The 20,294-nt window shown below is 40.5% G+C and overlaps 1 protein-coding gene across 2 annotated transcripts in view; it reads left to right on the forward strand.

Annotated features, from left to right (window-relative positions):
- Positions 1-20,294, forward strand: part of SFMBT1 (Scm like with four mbt domains 1) — an 81,706-nt gene that overhangs the window by 44,107 nt on the left and 17,305 nt on the right. For both annotated transcript variants that reach the window (XM_072876265.1, XM_072876266.1), the window contains exons 3-11: positions 5,166-5,260; positions 10,238-10,478; positions 10,928-11,016; positions 11,950-12,196; positions 13,708-13,805; positions 14,909-15,010; positions 16,255-16,405; positions 18,256-18,338; positions 19,782-19,908. In XM_072876265.1, coding sequence (XP_072732366.1) covers positions 5,166-5,260; positions 10,238-10,478; positions 10,928-11,016; positions 11,950-12,196; positions 13,708-13,805; positions 14,909-15,010; positions 16,255-16,405; positions 18,256-18,338; positions 19,782-19,908 — 1,233 coding nt within the window. The remainder of the gene's footprint in view (positions 1-5,165; positions 5,261-10,237; positions 10,479-10,927; positions 11,017-11,949; positions 12,197-13,707; positions 13,806-14,908; positions 15,011-16,254; positions 16,406-18,255; positions 18,339-19,781; positions 19,909-20,294) is intronic.

Genomic DNA, 20,294 nt, shown 5'->3' on the forward strand with positions numbered 1-20,294 from the left:
TATGTGCTTTTGGAATAGCTAGGAAGGGTTTGATACTGTCTTGAAATTACTCAACAGTCACTTTCCTGAGCATCCTTTTTGTGCCTGGTTTGAGTACAGGTGGCTGTGAAAAGCAAACAATAACTGAAGAGAGCTTTACTTGCTGAGTTGAAAGCGAGTTTCCAGCAAATGCTACCCATGTAAGCATAAGCACATTGGTTTTGTTGTGCCCTCTGATATTGTTTCCTGAAGTGCTTTTGAGTTAGACCAGTTCCAACCACTGCTGGAACATTCCCTTCATATTCTTTGACTGGTGTAATTTTTTCCACTTGATTTTTTTTTAGCAGTTTTTTGAGATTCCCCTCTGTCTTTTTGGTTTTTACATACAGGCTCTCTGCCTACAAGAAGCCAGACAGTGGTCAAGGTTGTTGGTTGTGATGCCCTCCTGCACTACGAGGGGAAAAGACAACTTTCATTCTTGTCACAGTCTTTCTCAGCTGCTGAAATTCCAACCTGTCTTTATTTATTCATGGCCTTGCAGCTGGTATAGATGGAAAAGATTAACTGTTAATAAAATCAAATTGAAATGTATCTAAGTTTCAGGGTGAGAAACCTTTAGGTTAGCCTTAATTGAAGGTCTTGCAGACTTCAGTGTGATGTACTTAAATGTCCGATATGACAGTCTTCAACTAAATCACATTAAAGATGCATGAAAATTATTTGCAGTGTGAATTTAACTCGAATCCAAAGATCAAAACAGTCTGGTGTAGACTGTTTCCATTGCAGGTATTTTTAAGGGCTAATGTCCTTAATATTTCACTACCTGCTTGTGTCCAAATGGTATGATTCAGTATTCTTTCTCTTCCTGTATGTATCAGAGAGCAGCAGGACATAATTCATGGTAAAATTCAGAAAGGGAGAGTTAGTGTTCACAATAATGCTAGTAGGAATAGTGATAAATGGGAAGCGATATACCTACCTAGGAAACTTCTAATATTCTTACAAACAATTTTCTCACCTCCAGAGTAAATAAGCATTCTCCGCAGAATCTCTGTAGGACAATTCTCAGATTTTACTTGAGAAAGTATTAGCTTGATTTGAAAGCTTTAGTGACAAAAACTAGCTGTATGGCAAGGCGACAGAGATGAGAATCACACCTGGTTTCTTTCCCCGCCTTTGCCAAAGTTCTGCTTTGCCACTGAGCTAATGTGTGGCTCAGTCATCCTGTCTGATACAGAAAAATACATCTCCATGTAGTAGAAAGCTGAATTCATTTAGGACTTGTAGGAATTAAGGATATGGGGAGGAAGAGAGAACATACATATATGTATGCCCATGCAGCATTAGATTAATAATTTACGCTTTAGGATTAAATGGATTAAATATGGTTTTGCTTGTTGTCATCTGTCATATTAATTTGCAGGTTTTCTCACAGTAGTGAGAATTTCTGGTGTAAATATCAGTGGTTTTATTGAGTAGTTTGAACTCGGACTGATCAGGACATTTAATACAGACATATGGCCCCTGAGGAATGTAGCTTCATTAAAGTGCTCCTCTGTGTATCCCAGGATCTGCTAACCCGCGAGGACAGTGCTGTGCAATAGGGTCTTGCAAAAATACCAGCAGACTAGATCAAAGGCTTGATTTAAACAGGGCCTGCTCTGCTGCAACTGTCCTGCCAATAAACCAGAAAAGCGATTGGATTCTGACTCTCAAAAGATTTCCAGCTAGCGTGAGCCTTAGCAGAGAGATGGTCCTTCGCCACACGCCTGGAGTGCTTCTGCATTCAGATGTCAAAAAGTAGATACTTGATTTCTGAGATTTTTCATGGTTTATGTAGCCCTACTGCATGCCACAATTAAAAAACTAAGTTACTGCTCTCACTATGAAACCTCATAGAGTATTTTTGCTTGGAGCTTTATTCAGTGAGCTTTTCATGTTCCACATTGATTCGGTAAGTGCTGTGCTAAATAACCTGGAATGCTGTGGCAGGGCTGTGTATGGAAGCAGCAGACAGATTTGTTAAATCCTATAGCTAAGCACAGCCCTTGGCTGTGTCAGCCTCCTAAAGGAAGGAAAGCACCTGAACTCCCCAGCTCTGCGTGCTCAGGGGCTGAAGTGCGAGGCTGATTGCCTAGCCTCATTTAACTGTAAAACCTTAGTAAAGGGTAAACCTAAGCTGAGTTGAACTCTTATGAATGAACGGAACAGCAAAAGTTCTGGGTGCTTTTTTAAAAAGTTTTAAAAAAAAAAATCCCTCTGACTCAATGAAACTCCCTAAAATAAAACAGAAAGAGTATTAAATTTGCAATGAATGTTGGACAGGAATTTGTTTGGGTGGGTGGTTTTTTTTGTTTTGTTTGGTTTGGGTTTTTTTCCCCTATGAAAAATGAGTTGCAAGAGAGTTTCTGGGTGTGCTGGGGAGGTTTGGGCGCTGTACGGTACAAAGCAATCTGAGTCCTTCTCACCGCAGCGCAGACCTGGAAGGAAACGGCTCTTCTGGATATGAAAATACACAGGCTGCAGAGGCCTGGAGTGACAAAAGTGGAGTGACAAAGGACCTGTGGTGACTCTGATCCAGTTGGGAACTGGTTTTAACCGTAGTTAGAGGCAAAAGGGTAGCTGGAGCAGCATGCAAGCTGGCTTTCTCAGGAGCTCCTTGTAGCAATTAAGTGGCAACATAAGTTACTAATTGACCCTTTCAGTGTGTTAAGTGACCTGTGCCTCATTTAAGGAGCTTAACTGCCCCTTAGACAGTTATCTGATGATAACACGTTATTGAAGACTTGGTGCTGCAAGCAGCTTGGTATAGAACACGGCTGGAAAGCCTCAAGAGCCGTGCAGTATTCCCAGGTCGAGGTACTTGGCTTTCAAACTTCTTAAAAAGCACGGAGCAGTCACATTGCTTTATGTTTCTCTTCAAACAGGAATGCATTAGACATTGCAAGTAGAGTTTTTTACATACAAAGTGCTTTTTGGAGTTGGATGAAAGTGGGGTTGTTGCTGCTGTTTAGCAGCTGGGTGCTTTTCAGTGGGAAAGGGTGAGGGCTTTCTCTAGGTGGGAGAAAAACCAAAGTTCGCTCTTGGTTTTGACTGACCATAGAAGTTGTGTTCGAGCTGATGTTTCTTCCCACTCTGGTTCTGCAGCTGTGAACTTAAGCATTTTTATGGTTATATTAAAGTAAAATGCTGTTTTAATGACTTAAGAAATCTTAATCTGTTTTAACATCATTTTGGAATGAAATCATATTTTTCGTAGAATGACTTGCAGCCAAAGCTTTGATCAGCTCCACCCTAATTTGCAAACAGCTGTAGTCTGTGCCTTATCCTCCTTACTCCCTCAAAAATTTTTAAATAAAATTACTTACTTTTGTCCTTCTCTAGGTCTGTTTCTTCAGTAAGTTAAAAATTATCCCCTAAAAGTGATGGTTATATTCAAGCTCTGAATTTTTTGAGCTCTGAGGCTTATGAAAGGCCAATATAACCAACTGTGGTTGTTTAAAAATAGCAAAATGAAATTGGGTTTGGGAGAGATATGAGCTGCCTTTAAAACAGATACTGTCATCCGCAAACAAAAGGTAACTGAATATACATTTCTAAATTTGGGGAAATGATAATTCCTAGAATTACAATGAAAAGTCAAAGATGAGCTTAACCATCAGTTTGAAGATAAAATGAACCTACTTTACACTCAAGACTTGTACATTTTTTAGATGATTTAACATAGCTCAGACTTTTGGGCAAATATTTACCCCTCTCTGTTGGAGGACTAAGAACTGTTGTGGAGCATACTTAGCAGGTTGTCAGCATGTCCACTGCTCTGATAAGGGCATGTAATAGTACTTCATTCATTTTTTTGGACATGTAATGTTTCCTACTCAAGCTACTACTCCTTGAAAGAACAGTTACCACCTGTCCTGAGAAAAGGCTGAGTGTGTAGGAAATGGTGGTGTCCTATATAACCTTTGCTGAGCTCTCCCCGTGCTTGTGATACACAGAGATTTCTGTTTTCAGATATAAACAAGGTGTCAGGTTTCCTGGTACTGAGAGTTGGAAATCTCTCGTGTTCATTCATAAAGACAGCTATGGTACAGGTGGTAGAATCGGTCTAAAAGTGAAAATGAAAAGCTTTACTTTTATGTCATGTTACTGCCATCCCATTTTGCTGCTGAACCTGAAGCTGTAGTTCGTGTGTTGAGGTTAAAAATGCTGCTTGCATGAGGTGGGACCCTCCCTGGTCATCCCACACTGTGCCTGCAGGAAAAATATAATGTGGCTGCGTGCTGAACTAAATAGGGGACCTGAAATCCAACCTGTGTTGGTTGTGGCGTCTTTCCAGCAGAGCGGGTTACACGTTGGAGAAAACGGGAATAGGAGGGGAGCAGGGAAGTGAGCCAAGCACTGAAGGGGAGACGGGGGCTGGGGGACAGGCTTGACAACAATAATAGAAAATCTGACTAACTGGTAGTGTGGCTCACTACAGCTGCTTGCTTCCCTAATGGCCCGAGTGAGTTTTGAACTCTGGCTTGAGTGGTTTTAGCACATTTTTGCTTTAAATGCATCCAGAAATGAGATTTTCTTGGTCTGAAGAAGCTGTTACACCTTAAGAGCTGGGTTTTTTTTAAGTGACTAATTTGAGTGTTCTTGATTTCAGTTGTGTCTCAAGCTGTTTTATTTAGAACTACCCCGAATCCCTCTCTGTGCTTTTGGTGTTTTATAACATCTAAATAAATACTGTCTAACTTAAAAAAGAGGAGGGTCATATTTCAGGGGGATTTTTGTCTTCTTTTCAAACCTCTTACTATTGGTATTGCTGTTTCCTGGATGGTTTGTGTTTTAAGACACTGATCAGTGTGTGCCCAGAGTTTTGAGTCTCTCGCATTTGTTGATACAAATACAGAACTCTTCTGCCTATGTTCCCCTCTCACAAATTGTAAACAATTTGTGCTTAACCAAAATCATCAGGTTCTCACTATTTTTCAGACCATTCCCAACTTAAAGTGCCCTTCACATACAAAGAAAGGCTAGATAGTGGTGTCTGTATGTGATGCTGAAATGTATAATGAAGCACTGCGCACTTGTGTACTCAGTCATTTGGCATTGAAGTGGGTTTTGCTGTAGTTCTCAGTAGCCTAAAACTTAAGCCAACAGGTTGCTAAATAGGAAGGGTTTGGCTTCTCTTCCAGATGCTGGTTCCAGTGTGGAAGAAATGGAATTCAATTGGGATGAGTATCTAGAAGACACAGGAGCAACTGCAGCCCCCCATGGATCTTTTAAACATGTGAGTAAGGGAGTGTGTGTTTACTTACTATCTCCTACATTGTTTTTTTGATATACTGAATGTTTAGGGTTTCTTTGAATGAGTTGATGCTCTCAAATCTGGAAGACTAACTAGAATCATGTTTCTTAGAGTAATGTGAAATGAGGAATTTCACCTTTTTATTATTGTTTCTTGTCTTCCTCTCTGTACATAGCACAGGGTTATCCTATCCACAAGTGCTGGAAGTTAAGGGGCTCCTAGTCTTTTCTGCACCAGAAGATAAGCTTAATTTTTCTCATAAAGCCCAAACTGGCCAGTCTTTCTCTTCTTTTGGTGATTGCTACTGGACAACTGCTATGGAGGAGCTAGCTTTAGAAAGTTGGTGACATAGCTCTTGACCAGCAGAATTCAAATGTGCTTTCAAAGAAGGTTTTAATGGTGGCTCTCAAGGAGGCCAAGGAGAAAATAATAGCTTTGCCAAACACTTGACTGTAGTAGTCAGAAAACTGATTAGGATAATTGTTGATCACAGGCTTAATGGATAGGGTGAAGTCTTGATAAGCCCTTGTCTTTGCCCTTGGATATCTTTAGTCAAATGTTTGTTGGTAAAATCCTGGAGCGCACTCTCCCATTGGGTGAGATCTGAATGTGAAGTCTGCCTTCTTGTACAGGGTCATCACTGAAGGTGAGCTGTATAGAGCTGGTTTCCAAACCTCTTGGATCTCTTCCAACAATTGAAACACCTTCCAGGCTGCCAGCCTGCATCCTTATACAACTCTTTATTAAAGTTACTATTTAATAGTCTTTCAAAGGCTGGCTGTGGGTCTTTTACTATGGCAGTGAGGGCAGTGGCACATTGCTTGGAAAGCACTCTGTGGTGCTCAGGCTTTTGGGTCCAGTATCACCACTTTCAGTACAGGAGACTTAAATCAGCAGGAAAACGAACTGAGGTCTGTTTGTGAAGGATCACAAAGCATTTTGAGTCCAATGGTAACCTGCAGAAGTGCAGAACATTAAAGAATCTATTAAAATATGGCAGTTGTGGTAGTAGTGAAGATGCACAGTAAATGTAGGCTTCGCGGAGGCTCTCCCATACACTGGGATGTAATTGTAAGCTTTTTGTTCAAAATAAACATTCAGGTATCTCATTTCTGAAGGGGAGAGGTCTGTGCTTGCTTTGTTTTTCCTTAGTGTACTAGGGCTCTAGGAAGAGCAAGCTTACTCGAGAGTGGTGGTGTCCGTGCAGCCCACATTGAGGGAGCAGTATGGAATCAGAGCAATGGCTTTGCAGTGGTGCGAGGAGAGGTCTGTCTGCTCCTCTGGTGTGGTTTACCTTACGTGATCTCTGTTAAAGCAGCTTGCTATCGTAGCTCAGACATTATACAAACTAATTGTAATGCCAGCTTTACAGTGGTGGCCAACCGAATTAACATCGCAGCTCTATTTTGTTAATTGGCAGGAGACACGCTTTGCATGACACTGTTTCCCCTGCACTCTTTGCCAACTCAGCTGTGTCAAACAAGAGGTCTGATTGCTGTGGCCATCGTCAGGAAAAATACAATTAGGTTTAAAAAAAAAAAAATCCCCATTTTTTTAATTGTTGTTATTCCCTCCGTGTGTAGAACACGGTGCGGTTTTGCTGGTGCCAGTAACGTTGTCGCGGAGAGAGCTTAGCGAGCAGGGTGGGCACAGCCCAGCCGCGCCGCCCAGCCCTTCCCTGCTGCACCGGGTGCCCTCTTGCGGGCAGCGGCACGGAGGAGCCGCGCCTGGGCAGCCCGGCGGGCCGCGCTCCGCACCCCGGCCCGGGGGAGCTGGCCGGGCGGCCCGGGGGAGCTGGCCGTGCGGCCCGGGGTGCCGGCGGCGCTGCGCAGGGGGCCGTGGCGGGGCGGGAGGAGAGATGCCTGCGTGTGCAGGAGGGGAGCCGCCAGGCGTTTGCTAGTGGAGTTCCCTCACAGTTTGTCTGGAGGCCAGTTTTGATGTTCTCTGTAATAAGCTTGGCATAAAATAGTGGAAAGGTAATGCTGACACCGAATTGACAAGCAGAGAGAGGAGCATGTTTACAGCAACGTCACATCACCTAGATCTTGCTGTTAATAGAAATTCAATAGTGTTAATAGAAATTCACATGCGCAGGATTTCTGCTGTCCGTTGGAAGGTAATGGTTTGGAAAAGGGAGGGGAGGAGAACCTCAGTGCCTCCCAGTGGATAGTGACAGCCCGTCTATGTGACAAAGCCCTAAAAAAATGTTAATGTGATTCCAGGATGCATCAGGTGAGAGATTTTCAGTGGAGAGCATAAAGGCACTGATGCCTCTGTGCTAGCAACTGGTGGTCCCTCTGGCTGGAATCTGTGCGGTTGCTAGTTGCTTGACTTGAAGAATGACATATTTTTATAATTACCATCAGGAGAGCTAACAGGAAACTACTTTTGTACTCTCGAAAAAACTGAGTGGAAAAAACTAAGCTGAAAAATAATACTGGCACAAGAGCAAATGGGCATGTATAGATAACTAAAATAATACATATAAATAAATTTTAGATGGAAGCTTAAGGTTTTTGTTTCGTTCTTTTAAAATATTGGAGTAGTGAGACTGTGACCAGCCTCCTGTTATGAGTGGTGGGTGAGAAATACCTAACCCACATTGTGGGAGAGTACCTGATGAGGTTAAGAAAATGTAATCCGTGATTCAACAGCCTGTGTTAGCAAAGAACTAGACTTGCGGATGGGGGAGAGGACTTTTTTATATTTGTATGCTTATATTAATTCTGAAAGTTTTGTTCTTACTATGAGCAAGACGCATTGGAAAATGCACACTACCTCCTCAAATTAAGTGTATTCTAATGTTTAATTTATTTGCATTTTTAAAATTAAGCAATATTGAGATCAAAGTGACTGTTTTGCCTACAATCTAGCAGGAAAAAGAGGTTACCAAAACCTGGAGTTGCACTGGATGCCAGTGCTGTCATCCCACCCTAAGTCTAAATACACTTTCTGTAGAACTGTTGAATGCTCTTTTTTAATTCCTTTCTGCAACTTGTATATGTGTGTAAAGATATACTAAAAATAAGTTAGTGTTCAACGTCATCTGAACACAGGAATTTGCTATGTGTTCTTGCATGCTCTTAATACTTTTTGTCTGTTCTTTATCATTATCTCCTTCTGAGCTGAGTCAGATCCCCAGGTCTGACCTGTGACATGGCACAAGACGGGGGGGACAGTACTCGATGGGAAGGAGGGACCGGGGTTGGAGCTGCCTAAGCAGTGCTGTCACTAGCTGCTCATGGCCGTCTCCGCTTGCCATATGTGCAGCAGGAAGCTGCCGCTCTCAGACCCACTGCTCCAAAGAAAATACTCTCGGAGCTTCCACAGCACCTCCTGCAAGCCAGTCTTGCTCAGTGAGCCAGCCTAAAGAAACGAAGTTTTGTGCTTTAAGCCGCTTAGTGGTGTCGTCTTGCCCAGCTGCCAGGAGAGGGTGCTAACTTCTTGCTCTCTGCTGTATCCACCGGGGGACGTAAATGACAGTGTTTGAAAAATGCACCTGACTTCAGGGAAAGCTCCATCTGTTGCTGTTGGTTTCGTTGAATGCAGCTCTCTCCACCAGCAGGCTTTGCTGAAAGTTTGGGCACAGAGTGCTGCACAGATTTCCCAATTCCTCAGACTTTGTGTTGAGCTCGTGGCTTTTCTTTCAGGAATCAGAATATGAAGTCTTTAGTAATATCTCTTCAGCAAGGCAACTATCTTTTTGAAGAGATGACCTCTGTAGTATCACTTCAAAACATCTGCAGGTATTGGGTCCTGCTGATTTTGTTCTTAAGAAGGGTTTTCTCCAAGTGAAGGGTATTAGCCTAAAGGATACAAACAGTTAACAGAGGCATATGCTTTTCTTTCTGATGTGGTTCTCTTAGTTTTATTTTTAGCAAACCAGTATGTGCTGGCTGATGAGACTATAATAGCTATGGCAGTTACTGAACCGTCAGTGCAGAACTGGTAATAAATAACCCAGAAAATATCTACTGCATCTGCATCATACTGAAAGCCTTTCTTGCAGTTGATTCAAAGAGGAAATGGAACTTGGGACCACTTAAGAAAGAAAACACCAGTTACATTCAGCTGAGAACAGGGGACTGACATGTTAGATTTTTAATTAAGACTGAGGCCGTGGAACTAAGCATAGCTTAGAAACATACTGTAGTGAGAGCAGAACGAGGTTCCTCTGCTCTTTCAGGAGTGTTTCAGCTGGGAGAAGTTAGGGATACGAGAAATGTAATGTTTGCTTTCTCTTTTTATGTTTACTCTTCAGTATCTGAGTATTGTGCAGTCAGATTCCTCATCTGCACACAACACACACATACCCACAGAGCACACAGTATTGGGTGCTTTATTGTTGTCAAAGCATGAGTTCACTGGAGAACACATACTGGTTATGTTCTATGCAATTTATGTAACAATGCTACATACAGAATTACTTAGGTTCTTGGATAGAGACATTAAAATTCCTTATTCTGCAATTTGTTCAGATTCATGCCTTCTTAAGTGAGCATGGCAGAAGAGACATCTTCTGTGGTATCGTTATCTAAAGCACTTGTATGTACTTTAAACAGGCTTTTTGTCCAAAGAGGTTGAAAGACGTAGTTTAACAGAAAAAGCCAAAGTTGTGTTCCTGAGTTTGACCTTTAGTTTTGCCTAGCTTGACAGCCCAGCTGTGAGTTGGAAAGCTTTTCAGTGATGGGTGTGGTATTGTCCAGGGCAGGAAGATGAATTGCAGGATATTGATTTAAGGTTGAAAAGATACTCTGAAATGCAAAGGAGATTTCATTAATGATGATTCTGTGTACATTCCAATTTGGGTCACATAATGTGACGTAGTTGTTTCTCTGAAGAGACTGGGTAGCATTTGGCTTGAGGTTTTTCACTAATGAACATGTCTAAATGGTTCCCCCTGTTGTTCCGTGAAGTTTCTGGGAGGTGCTCAAATGTGATGATCTTCTTCCTTTTCAGGTGGATACAAGTTTGCAGAATGGTTTTGCCCCTGGTATGAAGCTGGAAGTTGCTGTCAAGTCTGACCAAAACACCTACTGGGTAGCCACCATCATTACTACCTGTGGGCAGCTGCTCCTGTTGCGCTACGATGGTTACGGGGAAGACCGCAAAGCTGACTTTTGGTGTGATATCATGACAGCTGATTTACACCCCATTGGCTGGTGTGAGCAGAACAAGAAGATTCTCAAAGTGCCTGAAGGTATTGGCTCCATATGGAGAAGTAGGGAGTACATACAAAAGTATGCTTTTGTCCTTTGTAAGCCTGGCAGGTAGTCTTCATAATTGCTGTTATGTGCAGGTGGTGTTGCTGTGATGACAAGTTGAGGTTGTCTGCCATGTTCTTCTGAAATCCTGTGACTTACAGTAGGAGGTTGCTCTTTCACCAGAGAGGAATTAGCTTAATTTCCGAATTGGACTTATTTTTAGAGGCTTGTGGTTATCTTAATCCTCACCCACCAAATTCTACTGCTTTGTCATTTCCTTTAAAGATTTTGTTGTTGTTTTGTTTCTTCTTTTAAGGTGTTAATGGTGAGTGCGTGGAAGATTCTTGTGAATTAGGCAGTGCAAGAGTGTGGTAGTGCCTTGTTGTCTGAATGATCTTTAATTGGCAGGAAGAGTCACAGTCTTTCTTCTTCACTTTTCACTTAGGTATCAAGGACAAGATACCTGACCAGGAGGAATTCCTTCAGCGGGTGCTGAAAGGAGCATGCAGTGCTCCTGCTAACCTGCTGGAGGGGGTAAGTGCTGCAGTGTGCTGCATCTTGGGTTTTGTCTTGGTTTTCCCCTTTGTCATTAAGGGAACCACTGTTCAGATAGTCAGTTCAATTCCTTTTTTAAGTTTAGGGAGCATTGTAGTGTGGTGCTGACCTTAAAGTTCCACTCTCTAGTGTTTCCTATATACGGTAGTTAATTTTGATAGTGTTGCCCTGAAACATATCTGTCACTGCAGGTTTGGGCTGTTCATTAATGCTATCAAAAGAAAGACCTTTTTTAAACTCCCTTAGGTTTCAGTGTTCCTCCTGTTCTGCTCCTCCTTCATACAGCTCTAAGGATAATCCTTTATTTGTCTAGCTTTCATGTTATCCCCTTTCTCAGTTGACTCCTTTCACTAATTTTTTTTTTTATTTTTTTTTTTTGCTAATGGGCAGGTTATTGTTTCACTTAAATCTTGCATCTTTGCTAATGAAGAACCAAATTTTTATCCCCTCCTCTGCACTTAAAACAATATTTGCACCTCATATTAGTGTCTGGTTGTAAAGTACAGAACATAATTTTTTTGAAAAATGCCATTGACATCTTCTTTACAATTAACATTTTTATCTTTGTATCTTTTCTGTCTAGTCATCTTTGTATGCTAGATGACTCAGTTTTAGGAAGAGATTATTCATGTTTCCTTCAAACCTTGAGTATATAAGTGATAATGCTTCTGAAAATGATGATGAGTACTTAAGTGAAATGTGACTGTACCTACAGGCAGTACAGAAGCTCTGATGCAAGCACCAGCAATTCTAAACTTTGTAATTTCTGTTGTCCTGTGTTTAGTAAGGGACCTGTATTTCTTTACTTCTGTATTCATACTTTATTTATGCAAAAAGAATGTGTATAAAGAAGTGGAAGTATGGGATTTGTTTTGGTCTGTTGTACAGAATAATTTGTGTTCTTTTTTGTAGCTTCACAGAGGGAAAAATCCATTAGATCTCATTGCACCAGGCTCCCGACTAGAACTGCAAAACATCCGGGATTCCCTGGAAGCCTGGGTAGTCAACGTGGTAGAAAATGTTGGTGGGAGACTTAAATTGAGATACGAAGGGCTGGAGGATTCTGACAAATTTGACCAGTGGATATTCTACTTGGACCCTTTCCTTCATCAAGTGGGGTGGGCAGCTCAACATGGATATAGCCTGCAACCACCTTTAGGTACTTCAAAACGTGTATCTTCTATATGGTGATCAGAGGCTAGAGAATACTGCTGCTGCTTTGGTGCTCTAAATATGCCTTGTGGGTGCATATAGTCAGTGTGTGATCTGACAAATATTGTACCTAATGAAATGCAAGTGAAAACACTGGTAAATAGTCCTTACAAGACTTTTCACCTACTCATTCAAAAGTTGCTAAATGGTTTTGGCTGTCAAAACTTTCCCCCTGTTTGTGGAAGGGGAAGAGCTGAGGAAGGGATTGCCTTCGTGGCTATTTTTGGTAGGTTTGTAGCCTGGGCGAGAGGAAAGTCATCTGTTTTTGAAGTACTGCTCAACAGAAGCTTTTGCAGTTGGGACTCCAAGCCCACTGGGCTAATTAAGGCCTTGTCTAAAGAGGTATTATGTGGATATGAAGATGTCCTTAAAAATGGGTGCCCAGGGAATGAGTGTGTGGAAGCGGAGGCAGAGGGTGGGACAGATTACCATGTTTACCAGGCATGTGCATGTCAGGGTGGGTCATCAATGAAATGGGGCATAAAATGACTGAGACACAAATGGATTGCTTATGAGCTGAGCAGTGATGTAACACGTTTCCTGATGAGGGGAAACCTTGAGGTAAAGCTGGAAAATGTCGAGCATTCACCCTAAAGCCTTTCTGCAAAGGCAAGTGTACATCTAAGGTTCTGGCACACTCTGTGCTATTAGTTGGGGAAATTTGGGTTGTTTAGAACAGTTGTTTTTCTTGTGGGGTTTTTAAAATGTTTTCCCCTTATGGCAAGAAGAAATCATGCTGAGGAAAACAAAACAATTTCCACTGAAATGACTGAGCATACTACCTTTGCTAGCGCTTGAGCAATCTCTGCTGAAATCAGGATTGTGAACAGGGAGACGCCAGATCACTGAGAGAAAGGAGATGGGTGGATTCCACAGCACTATTTAGGTGAATAATGGCTTTAAAAAATATTAGTTAGCTACTAGACTAATTTCCTTTTTATGTCTACGTAAGAGCCTTTGATACTCTCACAGGCTTGACGTCAGGGATCCTTTGTGCATGATGGCACTGGTACAAGTAGTTCCTCTTCTATCAGAGAGGTGTGTGGTCTTCGATTACAGATGCTAAAAGAGTAACTTAGGCAACTGGGACAGAATTGTGGAACATTTATTGAGGTTTTTGCTTGCTTAGCATAAAACAGACTAGTGTTATCCAGGTAGGATTTGTTTTCTGGTCATACGTTTCTCCAGAAGTTTTCCTCGGTGTTGATGTGACCTGCATTTCCTCAGAAAAACTAGACTGGGCAGCATATGGGTGATACTGCTGCTTGACTTCAGTCCCTTTTTGTAACACATCCAAATGGCTAAGAAAACAGTAAGTTTAAGGAAGGTATTTGCACAGATTCTGAACAGATTGTGAACTTAGCACTTGGAGGAGCACAAATCAAACTGTGTTTTTTGAGGGAAAAGAAGAAGAAAGAAGATTACTTCATTCACTGTTTTCCTTTCTTTTTACTCAAGCCATTAGGTCCTTGAAGGGCGAAGCAGATTGGCAAGAGATCCTGAAGAAGGTGAAAGAGGAGGAAGAGGAGTCGTCAGTTCCTACAGATCTCTTTAAGGTAAAGACGCAATATGTGTAATTTAATTCTGTGGATGATATCATGAAAATGCTGTATTCCTAATAAATTATTCAGGGAAGTCAGTCACTGTTACTGAAACTTCTTAGGCTGTTCTGGTTTGGTTTTTAAATTTTTTTCCTTTCTCTCTCCATTTTAAAAAATCATACTATAATACAATTCTTGTTAAGTTAGACAATGCATCCATCACAGATATGTGAGCAAGTAGTTGTCACACTGGGAAAAATCCCTGGTTCTGATCCCTTATAATGGCATCTCCAGTTGTTCACCAGCTGGTCTTGTGTAGATTACTGTCCTTCTAGAGGAGTGCAGGGTTACTGGAGTCTCTCTAATTGTGTGAGTACATTGAAAAGTTTAATGTGTAACACCTAATCCGTAACCTGATACAGTCACACATGCTGTATAAGGTGTCCTCTTATAACCTGAGTGTCAGTAAATGTTACTAGTGAGTCTGAATTTAAATACACATGAATTAAAATAAAAATTTAAAAAAAAAAAAAAACAACAAAAAAAAACCCAAAACCCCCAACAACTTGACACGTTTTGAGAAGGAGGAATGTAAATTTAGTCCTTCAAGTTCTTAGTTCATTTTTCTCAGCTTCATTTGGACGTGTAAGCAGAACAGAACAGGAGATGCTGTTGCTCTTGAATGTATTGGGTCATATACAGAGCAGGATATACATAATTCTGGAGCAGGAACCCTGTTTTGCAGGTTTTTGTTAGGCTGAAAATGTAGACTTTTATAGTTCTCTTTTAGATTAGCTCATGATGAGTGCTAAAGGTTAGGGGGAAAAAAATTTTGTCTTGACTTTCCAGACCACGCTGTATTATGAAATCTTGCTTTTGCGTGGAGAATATCAGAGGAGGAAATCTTTGGGACTCAATTTCCTAAAACTCATAGAAAACTGTGAGTCTCAGAAGGCATAGTTGGCCTTTGCATTATAGAGAGGTTGCTGGTACTCCGACATGTTTGTTTCTTAGAATGAACTAATAAAAACTCAAATTATCCTCTTCAGTTGAATTACATAAGGTACATATTTTTGATGGAGAAAGGCAGGTAATCACTCTGATACTTCATTTTTCAGGATAAACCTGTGATTGGAGTGCATTCGTTCTCTGAAGGCATGAAGTTAGAAGCTGTGGACCCAATGGCTCCTTTTGTAATCTCTCCTGCTACAGTTCTCAAGGTACTAGGGTTCTTTAATTTGTCCTGTTAAGATTCAATTCCATTGCTACTTCTCTTCTTAAATGCTCAGGAAATTCTCATTAATTGATTATCTTAAAATCTTGACTTAGTTTTCAAATTCAGTATTTTATATGCCTCCCTTAGGGGACAGGTTGCCAGGAAAAAAAAGAACTTAACTGCTGATGGTGAAGACATTGGATTTGAAAGTAGGGGAAAAGTTCCATAAAGATACAAGCTCAAAAGGTCAAATGGCTGAAATTGTCAAACCCAGATTTTTAAAATTAGATATAATCCCTCATAATCTGAGTATCCACTTGAAGATAGATTTGGGGGTTTTGTTTTTGCAAAAGTTAACAGCATTACTATGTACAAGCGCTGATGTTTAAGTAGCCTGGTTTTCAAACAAGGGCCCATACATGGGTTTAAAAGTTAAAATGAAAACTCCTGAACATAATCAGGTTTTGAGCAACTTCTGTCTTCCTATTTTAGTAAACAGGTGAAAGGTTCTAAAGAGACCTGCTTTGATATAGTAAACCAAAATGTTGCCATACAACATAAATCTAGGACATATTTTAATATCTTTTTTTCTATATTTTCTATAAACTGTTGCTTTTTCTTTAGGACAGATAGTCTGTCAATATGATATCTTACACTTTGGTGATCTCTCTTTTTTTAAACTAAACTCCAGTATAGAGTTTCTTCAAATAAGATGCTCGCTTATTACTAAAAAGGTACAACTAGTTCCAAACAAAGCAAAATCATTTATTTTCTCTATATTTTCTTGTCCTGTTCCTAGTTACTTCAGGAGCGTAGTGGTTTTACTTGTGACAGTCCATCCTAGGACACAGTTCAGCCTTGTTGAAATAAGCAATTTTGTTATTACAGAACAGTAATAAGACCGCAAACTCTAATTTCTCTGCATTTTTCATAAGAAAATTTCATATAGCACTTGATCACCTTATTTTTCAAGTGCTTGTACATTGTCTTTTATTATTACTTATTTATTATTACTTATCTGGAAACTTTTATTAAGTTTCCAGATAATGCAGAGGAGTCTGCTGGTTTATGAATCCCATAGAGTCTTTTTTAATTTTTATTTTTTTTTCCCCTCACAGTATTGCAAGGTAAAGGGTTTCCATTGTGCAGTGTTGCTGTTTAATAAAGTTATCAAAATGGGGGAGAGGGAGCAGTAGATCAGAATCTGCTACTTACAAGACCACACGGTTCTCTTTTGGCTAACTACAGGTATACAATGAAAAATATTTCATGATAGAAATTGATGACTTGAGACCAGAGCGTACAACCAGCCAGTCTTACATTTGTCATGTCAACAGTGCTGGTATTTTCCCTGTGCAGTGGAGTCTGAAGAATGGCTTGCATCTCAGTCCCCCACCAGGTATGTTTGTGCAAGCTTGTCATGCTCACTCCTCTTTGAAGGAAGTAGATTGGCAGTCCCCAGAGTGCTATGTTTAGGACAACACTTCTGCAGAAGTATTACATGTAGTAGCACAAGCAAAGAACAAGAAAGATCAAATTCTGAGAAACAGGAGCTTTGAGTTAGTGAAACTGAAGTTTTCTGTGTACGTGCCTGGATTTGAGAAGATGACAGTGGCTGGGGATGTTGGTCATGCATAAAAACCTGAACACTTGGAACGAATGGAGTATGTGTTCCAGGGCTGAAGGCAATGTTGATTTCAGCATTAATTAACATGATATCAGAAGCCTATAGTCTTCGCATTGGATTTTTCCTTCTGATCAAAATGAGACATTGTTATCCAATGTCTTATAATATTTTTAGAATATCTTATCACTTAAAAGTTAATGAAGTATTTTTTTTCCAAGGACCTATCAGGCAAGGTAGCAGATTGCTGAAACATTGCTTCGGGACATAAGGGAATTGGGGAGTGATCCTCAGCTACTGAAATATTTATGCATTTTCTCAAAATGGAAATGTCAATGGTATTGTAAAACCAGGGACTCGGTACTCTTATTCACTGTCACAGAATTCAGAATGCTTTGTTTTAGCTGCGCGTGACATCAGAGGAGCAAAGAGCATAGGATGTTTGTCTCTTGCCTTTCCTTGGGTAAGGTACAAAAAGTGGCTTTGCTTGACCCACCTTTACCTAGAATTTTGCATGTGAAAGATGAAATCTCACTTTCTAGGCACGTGACTGGAGCTGACGAAGATTTTAAGCTTCTCTTCTCATAGGCCCCCTGGAAATGGTGGGCATTCTGAATTGTCTCAAGAGTCCTACTGGCACTGATAAAACTGAGAAAAATAAATAGGTCCTTCTGTGGTTAGGCCCTCTCTGAGGAGTAGTTGAACTTAATGTTTTTAGATTTTCATGTTAATCCTATATTCTTAGACTAGTTTTAAAATTTTGTTTGATATCTTAAACCCTTGTCACAGGTGTCTCTTGTAGGGGAGTGCTTCCAAGGTACTGCTGGAATAACTGCTACAGTTGTCTCCTTGCTAATATACTGCCAGCCTCGAACTATCACGGCAGCACACTTCTGCACACAGTTCCTTCCAGTTGTTTGCTTTTTATTAGATCACAGGGAAGCGAAGTATTTCCTCTAAGTAGAGTTTAATTTGTCTTGCTCTTGGAGAGATGCTCTGTCTCCTGATGGACTCTATTAAGACTCTTCCCTTCAAACATGTATGCAGATTTACAGCTATTAGCAAACTTGACGAACTTAAGACGACTAACTGCTCTGTTTAATGGCTTGGTATTTAACATGTGTTTGAGAGGGTAATATGTTGGTATTGGGCACGTTTTAGGTGCTCTATTCTAAAAAAATTTTTAAAAAGTTTCAGAGTTGACATGACATTAATGAAGTAATCTTGCAGAAACTTTGCCAGAATTTCATCTGTACCCTGTGTAAAGGATGCAAACGCTTCCCCATGTTTCAATTGTTGCCCTTATCTGCTTAGCAGATGTGCTCGATTCGTGCTTCAGGTTGCTCTCTGTGAAGTCACTTTTAGTTTGACACCATTTCAAGTCAAAAACGGGAGTCAAGGTAGACCAGTGCCCAAAAGCCACTCTGCAATGAAAATAAAGAGGGTATCTCAAATATGTGAGAACCATGCTATGGGCTGACCTCAGATGGCTCAGTGAAGCCCTAGTCAGCTGACAAACTTGAGTAACCCAAACAGATTTCAGTAACCTATACTTCATGTCAGCTTGAAATTAGTCATTTGTTCTCATGCTGTTAAACTAATTCCTTTGCTTTTTCTTCACCTAGGTTATCCTGGGCAGGACTTCGATTGGGCAGACTACCTCAAACAATGTGGTGCTGAGGCAGCTCCCCAGAGCTGCTTCCCTTCGGTAAGGTTCTCTTGCAGAAAAATCTCTCTTCTGTTACGTGAATGACTCTTGATTCCAGGGAGAAGAACCTTTTGCATGTTTTTTACTTAAAGTACCTGTGATAACTGAGGAAATGAAAGAGTTAAGAAAGTGCAAATGGATGTGAACAGTAGTAGGTGCATGCCCACTTCCTAGATAAGTACGTGGTGGACCAAATGCTTCAGTTGTGATAAAGCAGATTGAAAAGAAATTAGCGTTTTGTAAAAATGAGATGTGTCGGAGTTCATGGAATAGTCATAAAATAGTATCAATCCTTGGCACTCCTGTAATTGTGGAAACAGGGCCTTTTAATAGACCTTGTTTTCATTTACTTAGTGTACTCTTTCAGTCTTCCTTCCTTTCAGCTTGAAAAATTCATTCCATTGTATTAATCAATACCAAGTCATCTTAAATTAGTACCGGATAATAATTTTACATTAATCAGTGCCTGAAGTACTTGCTAGATTTTGGGCTTTTGTTGGTTCAGTGACAGTATTGCTGTCTCCCAAAGCAGAATACCTTGTCAAGCAGAAAAGGGTACTATTAACACTGCCTTCCAATTCCATTTACAATACTTGGGCTATTGCAGTGCTTAGGGGAAGAAATTAAAATGAATAATTACCATTTTTTGAAGAGGGTGTTGCTGGCTATGAATTCTTGTTGCCCTTGTTCTGTCTTGTAAGCTGTGGCATCCTAGAACTGGTCATTGAATTTATTATCCCTTTTCTGAGAAGAGTTGATCACTGTAGGCTAGTTCCAGAATTCATAATGTATTGATCCTGTAATTATGTTGCAGAGTGGCTCTGGGAGGAAGAGTCCTCTGTCTGGCTGTTACTTCTTATCTTTAATTCAGGTGCTTCAGAGCCGGATAAATACCCATTCTTACATTTTAGGAATTTTTTGATAAATGGGGACTAAATTGGTGAACAAAGTGAAATCCTACTTATCCAAAAAATGTAAAATGAAAAGAAAACTTCCTTTGCTGTCTGCCAGAACTCACTTGGATGAGGCAGGAATGTTATTTGCATACGTAAAATGGATTTCCAAGCTAACAGAATAGAATAGAGAGCCTGGTCAGACTGTTTGTCAGACTTATCACTTACGTAGCAAGCAGCAGAGAATTCCTGGTTGCTCCGAATGCACTCAGTCCTTTCAGAGAGTCTCAGCATCCTTATTTTTGAGTACAAACAGGTTCTTTTTAGGTCTGTCTATAGAGCCTTTTTTAACTTAAATTCTTTGTAGTTCATAATATATCTATCTTGTATTTAATGTGCTAATTATCTGAAATTTCCTCTGACTGCATGAGTATCTTTCTATGTTACTCTAACACTGAGGCTTTTTTGTGTTGCTCCTGTTCATGGCTATTCATATCATATACTAGATATACAGATGGTATTTTACTGAAGTATTCTGTCTTTTTCCTAGTTAACTTCTGACCATGGATTTAAAGAGAATATGAAACTTGAGGCTGTGAACCCAGTTGATCCTGAAGAAGTTTGCATTGCTACAGTCACCAAGTTGAAAGATTCCTACCTGTGGCTTCAGCTGGAGGGTAAGCCTGATGTGGGAGAAGAGAGTAGCACTTGTATTGGTTCTTCTGTAGTACCACCATCAAACCTGAAGAGTATCTGGAGCAAACTCACTGCCTGCTGAATATGGGCAGGAAATCACCATTTCCTCAAGGAAAACACAGCAAAAACCCATTTGCATTGTCTGTTTCCCAGTTAGCCTTGGATGGCAAGGCTTATTTAAGCCAGACAAAAATGGCATTTGTGCATTGCAGTGTGTTGGTGCTAGGCTAGTGCACTGTGCGAAGTGCTGATCAGTGCCTTTTAGAAAGCAAGGGCCTTGTAACATTTTTACAAATGGGTGACTTGCATTCTGAGCGAGCTTTGGCCAGACCTAGGAAGAAAACTTTTAGAGAGGTTCTTCATTAAG

The sequence above is a fragment of the Ciconia boyciana genome, chromosome 11, assembly GCF_034638445.1.
Source record: "Ciconia boyciana chromosome 11, ASM3463844v1, whole genome shotgun sequence".
In the NCBI taxonomy this organism is placed as follows: Eukaryota; Metazoa; Chordata; class Aves; order Ciconiiformes; family Ciconiidae; genus Ciconia; species Ciconia boyciana.